Here is a 12,628-nt window from a genome sequence, read left to right as displayed (position 1 = left end):
TGGCCAAGTCTTATGCAGTCTTATTTTCTGCCCACCTCCATCTGTGAGAGAGTTTCTAACTTGCGTTAGTGGCAGGAGGTGACACACGTGAAATTAGTGATTGTTTCCCATAGTGCAAAGCTGATCCAATCAGAGCTTTCAACTTAGGCAGGTATGAGGGTAGATGCTGTCAAGACTGGGTAAGGTGAGGGTTAGGAGGTAGGACTTGCAGGTATGTGCCCCTGTAAAAGGAAGAGCTCTTTGCATTATTATTGGAGCAAAATATTACATGTAGCAGAACAGTAAATTCTGAAAGTATGATTGTACCGCATTGTGCAGTAGGTAGGAAGAGGGTTGTCTAAAAATGCTAGACTCAAATCCATGACTAAAGGAATACTGACAGCCTCGTGACTGTGGTATTATTTCTGTGAAGACTTGGCTCCTGATTTCCCAACTCTCTAAAATGACCGCAGGTAGCTTTTTTGGATCTCAGTAGCATGCTGCCTTCTCCCTGGGTCATGTTGCTGGTTGTTCTGGGCTAAGCTTGAGCAAAGGCACTTTTATCAGTTAACTCTCCAATTAGAATCCTGTAGGGGGAGGAAACAGTGGCTTAAATGGCAAAGCTGATTCTAGACCTTGATTTGTTTGTGGAGTAAAGGAGTATGAAAAAAAACTGCTTGATGTGGCACATTCCAGCTATCTCGGCATATTAGCAATGCTATTTAATATGTCTTTTTTTAAACCCAACACAAACAGCTGCAGCTGGCCCCAGTGTCTACATCAGTAACAAGGTTCAAAGGGGTTCTGGAGGAATCCGGGGGGCAGCTTCTAGTTAATGATCTACAGCATGACAAATGCCCAAGCAAGCAGTCCTCTAGTTCTTGTCCTTATTCCAGAATCATGGAAAGGTTCCTGGTCACCTTTTTGGATCCTGGGAGACTCTCTTTACAAAACTCCCTAATATCTTCTCCCAGTGCTCACTGCCTCGGAAGGGAAGAGCACTGTGAGCGCACTGCCTATAGGCTCCTACTATGTGAATCCTACCCTTTCTGAGCTCTTTCTCACAAGGGCCTCTTGCTGTTCTTGGGGTTGGACAAATCTGGCTGGGCTGGTTCTTCAGTTTTACTTGAGTCCTCTGCGCAAGCTCCTATTCTGGCAGTATTCCCTCATCTCTCTCCAGGTAACTCTCATGTTACCAGGTCTCTCTGTTCTTTTTCATTGCTCTTTTTCCTGAATAGAGCCTCCTATCGTGTGCCAGTGCGAAGGCAATTATAAAATTGGGGTATGATACATTAAATCATTGGGCATCTGGCCCTCTTGAGAGGGTGCGGCACAGTAAAGTTTGTCAGGAGTTGTCAGAGAAGAGTTTGTGTTTCAGCTGTGGAATTAATCGTCATTGCCTGAAGTGACCAGGTAAGTTCACACACTTTACACAGAGACCAAATGGAATCTTGTCCTTGGAGTTCTGCTCAAGTAGCCCATGAGGAAAATTTCTCCATCTCCACACTGAGCCAATAGCATCAGAGTTTTCTGGCTTTCGAAAAGCCCATTTGTACCTGTCATGAGTAATTCACAGTACCTATTACCTGAGATGTATGGCTTTGGACTGTCATACATATACACACACATATGCATAAAGATATGTATGCATATCAGTGTGTACGTACGCACACTTGCTGTGAAAGTGCAGATATTGATGTTGTGAGCTTCTAACAATAGGTCAGGTTGAAAATAGTGGCTGTTAATCTGTTAAGTGACTTCAGAAAATGCTATGAGCATTGTTAGTAATGATGTACTAATACGCCAGCTTTCCTTCCTTTTAAGCAAAGGCTACTATTGCTACATGTTCATGAAGGAGAATAGGTCTACCTGCCAGGGAGTTGGGTGATAGTGTTTGGAATAGGGGAGATTTTTCAGTTACTGGCTAAAAGTGAGGGTTTGTCTGGGAGTTTTGCTTTAAATATGACTCTCGTATTATGGGTGTTAGTCATAGCTTTTGAGTCCTGTTCAGTAGCCATTTGTGCCAGGTATTATCTGGGGTAGACAGACGATTTTCTTTTTGACTGTTCCAGAACATATACCTTTTCCTCGAGTGTGAAATTGGGCTCAGTGTGTCATTAGTTCAGGACCTTCTGGGCTCAGTTTTTCTGGTACAGAACTGGTGTTGAGACAGGCTCACGTAGCGCAGCGACTGCCTTCGCTATAAAGCAGGCAGAGGTTGTTAACAAAAGTAAATGACTTCCTTTCTAATTCAAGATACTTATCATAGTTGGGAAGGACTGTCCTGTTAGAAACTTATTGCAAGAATGTAAAGATGGACAAGTACTAGTTTCTTCTCTTGACATGGAAATGTTGACATGTTCCTTGTTATTATGAAGAGAAACCTGTGTAAAGGAAAGAGCCTTAAACGGTGTATAAGAGCTTGAATGATTTCAGCGTATGTGATATATCAGGACTTGTAGCCATGTTAGTTCAAGGTAAAGATTTTAGGGAAATCCCTTGACTTTAGACTTTCTGCCAGAAGCTATAGATTGGCCAAATTCATAGCTTCTTGGCATAATGTAAGATCAGTTTCTTTGAATATACAGTGAAGTGCTAGCCCTTTTCTAGCAACAAGAACAGTGTAATCCTTTCCATATGTAGTTTAAGCACCTCATATGGTTAAATGTAAAGTGTAGGAAGAGGAGAATGGGTCTTTTGGACAGAGTTGTACTTCACTGACAGTAAGGATCTGCTAGTTTGAAGCTGTTGAACAGCATGATATCAGTACAGCCATGTGGAAGGCAAAAGAGAACTTCCTGTAAAACAATGACATACTATGGATAAATAAAAGAGCGGATCCATGTATAAATCCACATGCAGCTCCCGTAAGGAACCTCTTGGAGCACTGCCTGCCTTCCAAACCTCAGAATGGTTACTGATTGAAACATGTGCAAGTTGTCTGTTTTATAGACAATTCCCATTAAAATTCCTGCTTAAAACTGTGTTGCTGTGCCTTGGTGCTCCAGCTGCAGTTAGCCAACTTAATGAGCTTTCTTTCTTCCCCGTGCAGGGCATGAACCAGAAGGAGAGCTCAAAGTCAGCCATGATGTATATCCAGGAACTGAAATTAAATCTCAGGGATGCGCAGCTGCTCAACTGTCTGGAGTCTTTGCGAGTGTCGCTGAATAACAACCCTGTCAGGTAAGGTTGGGAAGGCAGGCTGGGGGTGGAACCCTGGAGAAAACTGGAGTTACCAGTGGAAAGGTTGGGTGCTTTCATGCTGGGAGCTGCACTGTGACTGAGTGAGAAGAGGTGGGGGGTAATGCCACACTGCTCGTACTTCTGTATTTCTCTCTCTCTCTCTTTGGAGGAATGTGTGTGTGCTCATTATTTTTTATGTTCCTGACAGCTGGGTGCAGAACTTTGGTGCTGAAGGCCTCACCTGCCTGCTGGATATTCTGAAAGGGCTTCATGAGGAAAAAGAAGAAGCACCAGGGTGAGGAGCTGATTGCATGGAAATTATTTCAGAGTGTAATAGTTTACAGAAAGCCACAAGGCTAGTTGCTGCTCTGGGCTCTTCCTGGCTCTCCTAACACAGCCCCACAGATGTGAGGCTCTGAGCCCGTCTCTTACAGAGCAGGTGCAAGGACTGTAGTGCCTGTTTGTCCCCTCCCTCCCCCCCCCCCCCCCAACACTTGCTCTACACCTCTATTAAAGATGGAGCATATGCCCTTCTTTCTCTGTAGGGTTTATCCCACGTTGCATAGTGATCAGGTAGCCACCTGAGACTGAATTGTGGCTTATTTTAGATACAGGAAAAAAACACTGTAGAAAACAAATTTGTAGGTGGGTTATCATCAGACTGTGGAAAAGCACAGGTCTGAACTAGATTCTATCTTAAAGCTGAGGCTGACCAAGCTACTCCAGACCTCCAAGCAGGTATCCCATGTTCTTCCACCCCTCAGCTTCTCTGAATCAGTTATTGCTTCTCTCAGGAGAGCATGTTCTCCTGTATCTTCCCATAGTTCTTCTGTTCTGTGTATGCATATGGACCTTCTTTCATGCTGACTTGGTTTTGTGGTTTCAGTCAGAGGTGAAATCAAATGCAGTGCAATTGGCATTGTCCCTTGGCCACCTCTTGACAAATACAGAATTACTTCAAGTATTTTTCATCTTCCAGTCTCTGTATTGCTGGGTTTGAATTTAATGAGTAGAATTATACAGAAAATACTGCAACAACAGACCAACATGCCATACTTGTAGTTTATCACATGGCTCCTCAGAACTGGTTACTCCTGGGATCAGGCCAAGAAATATAGTGCCTGGAGAACTGATTTCAGACCTGTGCTTTTCCACAGTCTGATCATAATCCATATCTGCTCCATGTGATTGTTCTCTCTGTGTTTGTCAAGATGGCCATCCTTGTCCCCTGTGTAAGGAAAAGTGATGAGGACTATGTCAGGGATGCACACCACAGCACTGTGGTTAAACCAAGGGAGACTGTTCACTGATGAACACGCACATTTTTTCATATGCAAGATCATTATTGTGTCTGCATGCAGCTTGGTTATTGAGGGGTGGAAGAAATACCATTTTAGTGTGGTAAGGCCAGAGAGGAAGGGAAAAGGAAAGAGCATGAGGGAAGGTTGGTCATGTGAAGATGAGGCAGTGGTTTGTTTGGGGATTTGAGAAATATCTATTCTGGGATGGAGAGGGAGACATGTATATGCGTGAGAGTGGTGTTTGGGATTGAGCCGAGGGATTCTTGTGAGTAGGGGGAGGCAATAGATGGCAATGTAAATATTAGATATATCAGAACTCAGTCTGGTGGTTTCCTGCGTAAACAGCCTTTTCTACTGCCTTTTGAAGATAAGGTCCAATTAAGGTGGACTCTCAGTGTAGTAGTGGGTGGCAAAGGCCTCATGCTAGCCATATCTAAGAGCTCTGGCGGAGAGGCAGGGGATGTGTCTTGTTCCGTAAGTCTGTGTTTGTCAGCTGGCTGATTTTTCTTCCTTGCAGTTCATATGACACACGGAGCAGACATGAGATCATCCGATGTCTGAAGGCCTTTATGAACAACAAGGTGAGTGCCCTTCCCAGTGTCCAGAGGTAACTGTGCACAGCCACAACTTCCTCCCTCTGTTGTCTGTCCTGTCATCTCAGGGCAGTTGCCCACATTCCCTAAAATGGACACCGAAAATGGTAGTGAAATTTCTTGCTCTTTACTCGTCATATTGCTTGTTTTGTTTTTTCCCTACTGTGTTTTCTGGTACTGTTGCCTCAATCCTATACTTAGCCTGGGATGTCCAAAATACTTTGTGTCTATTTGTTCAGGCCCATGGGACTCCAACTGCAGTACCCTCTGTCCTGGCTTGTTCTGCTCATCTCTGATTATATCTGTTTGTCTATGAGGGCTTGACACACACCAGTATTTCTTCTTCCTTGTCCCTTGTATTCCTCTGCATCTTTTTGTCTTACTCCTGTGCAGTGGACACCTGTTTTCCTTTAGTTATAATTGAGCTAGGGTACTTCCTTCTCCCTGTACGTGTTCTTCCCCGCTCTCCTTGAGTAAACTAAGAGTCTTTGTTTCCTCCCAAGTCTACATATTCCTTCTGCAGCTCTTGGAATGTTAAGGTCCACTGACAGCTTTTCTCTTGCTGGCAGTGTGTGCTTTGAGGTGTATCACTCCCTTTCTTGTCATTCCTCTGTCACCTGTCAGAAACAAGGATAACGCATGTTTGGACAAACTTTTGAAGCGAGTGTTTTATTTTCCTTCCTCATAGCATTCTGAATCATGAAGCATTCCCACTTCACTCCTCTATAGGGCTGTCTCAGTCTCAGACATTAATTCCAACTTTCTTTTCTCCTTAGTTTGGAATCAAAACAATGCTGGATACGGATGAGGGGATCCTGCTGCTTGTGAGAGCTGTTGACCCAAAAGTCCCTTCCATGATGATAGATGCTGTGAAGCTTCTGTCTGCCCTCTGTATCCTGCCTCAGCCTGAAGGCATGTACGTGGTAGTAGATATCCTGCCTTTTGCTGCTTGTGAGCTTTTGACTGTTACTTGCAACTTTGTGGAGTCTCCCTTCTCACTCTTGATCTTCTCTTCATTTTACAATTGCCGTGCACATGCATGCTCCTGTCCTGGCCTAAGGGGTAGCTGCTGATTTTCTCTCATCGCAGGTATGAGCGAGTTCTGGAGGCACTGACTGAAAGAGCGGAAATGGATGAGGTGGAACGATTCAAACCTCTGCTGGATGGCCTGAAGAGTGGCACTTCAGTGGCACTGAAGGTACCTAATTCCCTAAGATTTGGTGGGTGCTGCACTTTGAATCTAACACAGCAGCTGGAGAGCTTGCAGCAAGATGAGTTTGGGATGGATGAAATAACCTTTTGGCTTAACTTTTTTGTACTGCAGCTTTTTGTGTGGTCTTCTGGTTCCTTTGAAGTTCTGAAACACTGAGTTCCAATCCTTGCTCAGGAATTTTCTCTCACTCTTTTTTTTTTTTCCTCCTCTTTAGGTGGCCTGTATGCAGCTGATCAATGCCATGATCAGCCCTGCTGATGAGCTTGACTTCAGAGTTCACATTCGTAGTGAGCTGATGCGTTCTGGATTGCAACATATCCTTAAGGTAAGGAGCAGCCCTCTTTCCTGTTTCTCCCCTTGAATATGATGGTCTCATTAAAAACACTCAGAAATGCTATGTTTCTAGCAGACACAAAGTGAAGTTGATGTAATGAGACATGCTGTATTGCAGCCCTTTCAGTGACTTTCTAGCTTCCTGCGTTGGAAGGGACATTCCGCTCTGAGCATAGATTTTGTTTGTTTGTTTAATAGTGGTAGTGCTTTTTCCTGTGAACCCGATAATGATCTCTTCTTGCGAATAAGCAGTTTGTTCTCCCTTGGGGGTCCGTTCCTTTGGGTGTCTGCTGGCCTCAGCTATGTGATTATGTGCTTTTCCTGGGGCCTTTTTCAAACCTTTGGGAATATTATCAATAAACCTGGTCCAGACCATGTTATTTTGAGCTTTACTGTAACCTCTGAACCACTGCCATCTTCAAGCAATGCACTTCCAAGGTATTAGCACGGGACTTGTGGGATGCTTTTTTAATACTGTAAAACCATCAGTTTTCACTGGATGCTTCTGAGTATGCTTATGTCATTGGCAGGAGCTGCGTACGCTGGAGAATGAAGAGCTGAAAGTGCAACTGAGTATATTTGAAGAACATGGTGAGGAAGACTCTGAGGACCTCAGGAGCCGTCTAGATGACGTTCGCATTGAAATGGAATATCCTTTTACTATTTGCTGGGCTGAGGATGAGCTTGGGGAAGCTAACATTCCTAGGAGGTTTCTAAGCTCACATCTAAGTGGAAATATGACTAGAGCTGCAATCTCTACCAGACTAGAAAACGTGTGGATATCCAAACCCCTTACGCCACCAGGCAGGCATGGGATTGTGTGTGAGTTCAGAAAGAAATCTCCATATAGCCCTTTCTTTGTGGAGGGGTGGATGTGTGCTGATTAGGTTTGGGGGTTTTTAAAACCCACCCACCTAGTCCAAGTCAGGAAGTAGATGAACCCAGATAACTTGCTGTCATCAGACTGCAGTTGTTATTAGAGCTTCTGAAAAGTTTTGTATTCTGGGATTTCTGACTCGCTGTCTAAAAAATAAAGGAATCTGGCTAGTAGTACACACTAGAAGAGAGGTCAGTCTGCAGCTGAGTGCTTGGAGCCTGTGAGCAACAGGAGGCAGAACTGGCCCCAGTGCTTTGACAGTCTGTGGACCACAGCTTGTTTGGTGCGTCTGTATTTAGGTCTGGCCTTTTTGACAAGCTATGGTTTGCCTTCTGGGCAGCACATAATACAGGTTACGTGCCTGTGCAATGTATAGTGAGCTTTTGGAGATGGCCACCAGAGGGCATGTGAAACAACTGCTGCTTTGCAGGAATATAATTTTAGAGTGTTTTCTTCAGTCCATTTTCGTGTGTAAATCTAGGGAGAGCAATGATCTCGCTACTGGACCCTTTCCCCTGTACAGAGAGATGTAATCACAGGGTCATATCATGCAAGTCTATTGCAGCACCCACACCTTGCTGCCGCAGCTTGCAATTTGCAGCATAGTTTTAGTTTGATTAGGAGGGTGACCAGACAGCACGTGTCTTTTGGAACTGATGGCTCATCAGAAAGTACAATGGGAATTTTGGGGGGGTTGTTCTGTTTTGTTTTACAAGGAAGTGAGAGATTTTGAGGAAAAGGCATCTGGGAGAAAGTCTGGTTGCCTGCAGGTCTGTGCTGCTCTATTTGACCTGTGGTTCAAGAGCTAAGGGTGGCCCCCTTCAAAGTATTTTGGTGAAAGTGTGCATGTGCAGTGTTGCTTGGCAGTGATACTGCAGTCAGTTTACTGCTGTCCTTACCTAAAACTATTCTTAAAAAAAACACCCAAAACAAAACGAATTAAAAAAAGTCATGTTTCTTCATGAAACATGTTTCTTCATGTGCCTTTGTCCACAAATAGTGGGAAAGAGAAAATTTTGAAATTCTCTAGTCTCCACAGCAAACTCTTTTATTTTCTTTTTTGTTGTTGTTGTTAAAATGACTTTGTTCTGTGCAGTTGTGAGGGAGAATTGTATGACTAAATTTCTAGGGGAAAGAGAGAAAATAGGAGTATTATGCAGAAAATCCAAAGGGAGATCATCATGTGAAATTGGGTGGTACACAGGCAGATGGACCTCTTACTGTCCCATGAGAGGGAAATGAGTGACCTGCTAGCAACCTCTCTTATCCATCATTGTGGGAGGTAGAAACCCACTGAAAGAAGAGAAGAGTGAAAAGTGTTGTGTGCACCTCTTTCACTCATCTCTCCAGCAACATTTCTTAGGAGGGAAGTGTAAATAGCTGTAAGAGCAGTGCCCAGAAAAGCTTCTTTGACCAAGAGAGGGGTGAGAGAGTAGGCAGATTGCCTAAATGTCTTCCCAGAAACCCACTCTTTCCTTAATCCATTCTTCACTGATTTCAATGAAGTATTCCAGATTCTCCTCAACACGGTGAAGGATTCCAAAGCAGAACCATTTTTCCTCTCCATCTTGCAGCACCTTTTACTAATCCGCAATGATTATGAAGCCAGGTAAGGAGGGAAGTTTTACCCTGGGTTCTTATGAGATGAATGTTTGCCTGTGGTCCCCATCACACTGCTTTTGTACTGGAGGGAGCAATGAATTAAGGTTGCATAGGTAATAGAAAAAAGTTCTCTTAGCTTCCATCGGCCTCAAATACCGAATAAAGCAGACAAAAACCACAAGTTAATTCCTAATGAAAGGTCTTAAGGAAAATTAGCACACGTATGGAAAAAAATCAGACAAAAGTACAAAATGAAGCCCAGGTACCAAAAACTAACAAGAACAAGAAATCATTTCATAAATTTCTTATTTTTAAGGAACCCAGTATTAATGTTAGTCTGCTATTTGAGATAGAATGTTGTTATTCTAATAAGCCTCGTGTATTTAATACCATTGTGTTTCAGCCTTCACTAAATAAAAAACATAACTGTACTTTGTTTAACAAAATGAACCGTAATAAGAAAAACAGAAAATTTCATAGCAAAATATGGGAAAAAATAAACTAGAAGATTACAGAGCGTCTCAAAGTTAGCTGTTTTCAGATTAGGTGTGCCTAAAAATACTAGGGCCACTATGTTTAGAGAACAGACCGAATTTGCCTTGCATTTATTAGTGGCCATTCTGAAGAGGTCATAGAAATTCCAGAAGACTTGAGTAGAGCAAACATTTTCATTTCGGATAAATGATTTTTTTGACCTGTTAAAACTGAGAAACTCTTCTGAGAGAACACAGTGCAAAACTGAAGAGTATACTAGGATGTTTGCCGTGGTCATTGAAAGTTTAAAGTTACTTTTGTCCTTTGAGGCCATTTTGCAACCATGCAGTACAGCTGCAAGAAAGGCTTGATTTCCAAATGTGCTGTAATAGTCAGCCTGGTAGTAGGAGATGGGAGTATATGCCAAAGGTGCGAAAAACTGTTGAAAAGGACTTGGACAGATGTTTAACTTTGTCCTCCTAGAACCATTCTTCCATTGACAATAAATGAGTTAAATTGTGTTTGGACCTTGATATCCACTGACTTGCTTGTCAGCATTTGTTTTTTGTTTTCTTTCTTTTTTAATACTATGGTAAAATTTTTGTTTAAAGACATCAGATTGGTTAATTTGTCGGCATCCCCATGTTTTCTGCATCTATATACATACTGCCTCTTATGTCTGCCACTATACCTAAAATATGCCAAGGATATAATCTTGCAAATTTTAGTGTGGATAAGTTCTTCTAAATGTAGTTTATTTGTATGCCTCCTTGGGAATGGTTGTAGAGTTCACAACTTGTGTTAGTCAGATATTGTTGTAGGTTTTTTTGTATTTATAATTTATGCTCTCAGTTTTAACAGAACTTGAATTTCAGAAGAGGAAAATTACTCTGTCTAACTTTAAGAGAAAAAACATTAGATAGAAGAGAATAAAATAAGGCAAATAACAAAAAGAAAAACAAGGCATAAAGATGAAAGATATATTTTTTGGAAGAATAACTAAAATAATTGCCTTCTTCATTAGGTCACTAGTGACTGTGAAGCCCTCTGGAAGTTGTTTCCTGAATTAATTCAGGAGAAATTGTTCCTGCTAAAATGGAGGCAAAGCTTGCTACCAGCAGGAGGGCTTAGCCAGTTGCTGGCTGTATGAACAGGGAAGGAGCCTGGTATTGCAGGGTCTCAGGATAAAAGGGTAGTTTAGAGGTGAAAGTGCTAACAGCCAGTGGCAGTGAAGGTGCTAGGCAAGAAGCTGAAGGTTGAATAGTATGGAGTATATTCACAGTTCATCTAGTATACCGGTGGGAAGTTTGTCTTGATGCTTTGTTGGTTGTAGTGCAGATTCTGGGACGTAACAGACTGTCACCTAAAAAGCAAACTTACTTTTTTTTTTTTTTTTTTTTTTTTTTTTTTTTTTTTTTTTTAAATAGCAACATAGGGGATCAGACCATGTATCCGATCTCTTGGTCTGCCCAAATATCTAGCCTAGTATCCTGTCTGTGATGGTGATCTAAAGCCGGTGCCCAGGGAAGCATGTAAGAAAGGGATAAGCATATATAGTACTTCCCAAGAGTACTCTCCTAGCCTCCACTCGCATGCTTGTTGGAGACTCTTTGAATCACGTACGGTTTCAATGTACTTAATAACCCCAAGTGAATTTGTTTTCCATAAATTTGTCTGGTCACCTCTTGAAGCTGTAAAAACCCTGAGCATTTGTAAGATCCAAAGCAAAGAGTTTAGTAGCCCAATCTGCCCCTTCTGTAAGGAGCTATCTCCTCTTGTTTTGCACCTGACTCCTGATATAGCCTGATCGCCTCCAGTCTCGTTTGAATAAGCAGTGAACAACAGAATCCTACCCATCCTTTCCCTACTCATGTGACTTTTATCATTTTATAAATCTGTTGTTTCTCCCTGTTCACTGTCTCTCTCTTCAAAAAAGCTTGTTTGTCCCGCATGTAGAAGCCTTTCCACATTTTTATCGCCTGTGTGGCCGTTCTCAGAAATCTTGAAAAGTTATTACTGGGTGTGTTTATAGAAACTCAACAGCACAGTGTTATGAGATCACCTTTCCTTATTTGGACTACTTGCATACCATCTATTTTGTGAAGTGATATTAATGTTTTGTTGCCTTGTCTTCTCCTAATGCAGACCTCAGTATTATAAGCTGATTGATGAATGTGTCTCCCAGATAATCCTGTACAAGAATGGTGCCGATCCTGACTTTAAATGCAGGCATCTTGACATAAACATTGAGGGGTTAATAGGTAAGTCCTTTAGCTGATAATAGCTCTGTTGAAACTAGCCCAATTAGATCATGCTCTAGAACAAACCTTATTACTGAGTCCCTGTATTCATTTGAGCTGTTCTCCACCAGATCTTCCTGCTTCTCTCTGTATTTTGTCTTCTAGCTGAGCTGTGTTCTGTTGTTAGTCCTCCCCCTTCCCCCTCCGAATCCTTGGGACAGGGACCTAGGCTGTCCCTCACTACTTCATTTGGGCACGTCTTCCATCACATGGGGCACACAGCCATTCCACTAATATCAAATTCAGAATGCTGCTGTGTTTGGGCAGGGAGCACTGCCAATGATATTACATGCTTTTTGGTGAGAGCAACTTCCAGAAGAAACCAATCATCTTACCTGTGATAGTAAAAAGAAGGGTATGTCCATCTTCAGGTACAGGTTCCGTAGTGGTGATGTGGTAATGGGGAGGCAGGGTTTCTCCATCAAGGGCAGAGCTCAACCCTGAAACGAATGGTGTGGGGAATCAGCAGGGGCACTGTAAGGCTTATGTGAGGTGCTGGAGAAGGAAAAGGGGAGTTTCTATACAATGGTGTTGTTTCTTCTTAATCGTATTTCCTTTCTTTTTATTTTTAGATAACTTGGTTGATCAAACCAAGGTGGAGAAAAGCGAGGCCAAAGCAGTGGAACTGGAGAAAAAGGTTTTTGGCTGATGGTGTGGCCTGGGTGGCAGATATGTTGGCAGGGATCAGAATAACGCCCTCTCTACCTGTTGCTGGACTAGCAGTTCTGCCAGCTACTTTTCCCTAATTAATTACCACTGTACACATTGTGCTT

General features: G+C 42.6%; 1 protein-coding gene across 1 annotated transcript in view; it reads left to right on the top strand.

The window, feature by feature from the left end:
- DIAPH1 (diaphanous related formin 1) overlaps positions 1-12,628 on the top strand; it is a 91,053-nt gene that overhangs the window by 24,554 nt on the left and 53,871 nt on the right. The window contains exons 5-14 of the mRNA XM_064520785.1: positions 3,032-3,162; positions 3,371-3,457; positions 4,981-5,044; positions 5,833-5,972; positions 6,146-6,254; positions 6,484-6,594; positions 7,133-7,251; positions 8,972-9,088; positions 11,701-11,816; positions 12,428-12,492. Coding sequence (XP_064376855.1) covers positions 3,032-3,162; positions 3,371-3,457; positions 4,981-5,044; positions 5,833-5,972; positions 6,146-6,254; positions 6,484-6,594; positions 7,133-7,251; positions 8,972-9,088; positions 11,701-11,816; positions 12,428-12,492 — 1,059 coding nt within the window. The remainder of the gene's footprint in view (positions 1-3,031; positions 3,163-3,370; positions 3,458-4,980; positions 5,045-5,832; positions 5,973-6,145; positions 6,255-6,483; positions 6,595-7,132; positions 7,252-8,971; positions 9,089-11,700; positions 11,817-12,427; positions 12,493-12,628) is intronic.

Source organism: Dromaius novaehollandiae, chromosome 15, assembly GCF_036370855.1.
Source record: "Dromaius novaehollandiae isolate bDroNov1 chromosome 15, bDroNov1.hap1, whole genome shotgun sequence".
NCBI lineage: Eukaryota > Metazoa > Chordata > Aves > Casuariiformes > Dromaiidae > Dromaius > Dromaius novaehollandiae.
Note: the sequence above shows the minus strand (reverse complement) of the source record. Positions and strands in the feature narration are given on the sequence as shown.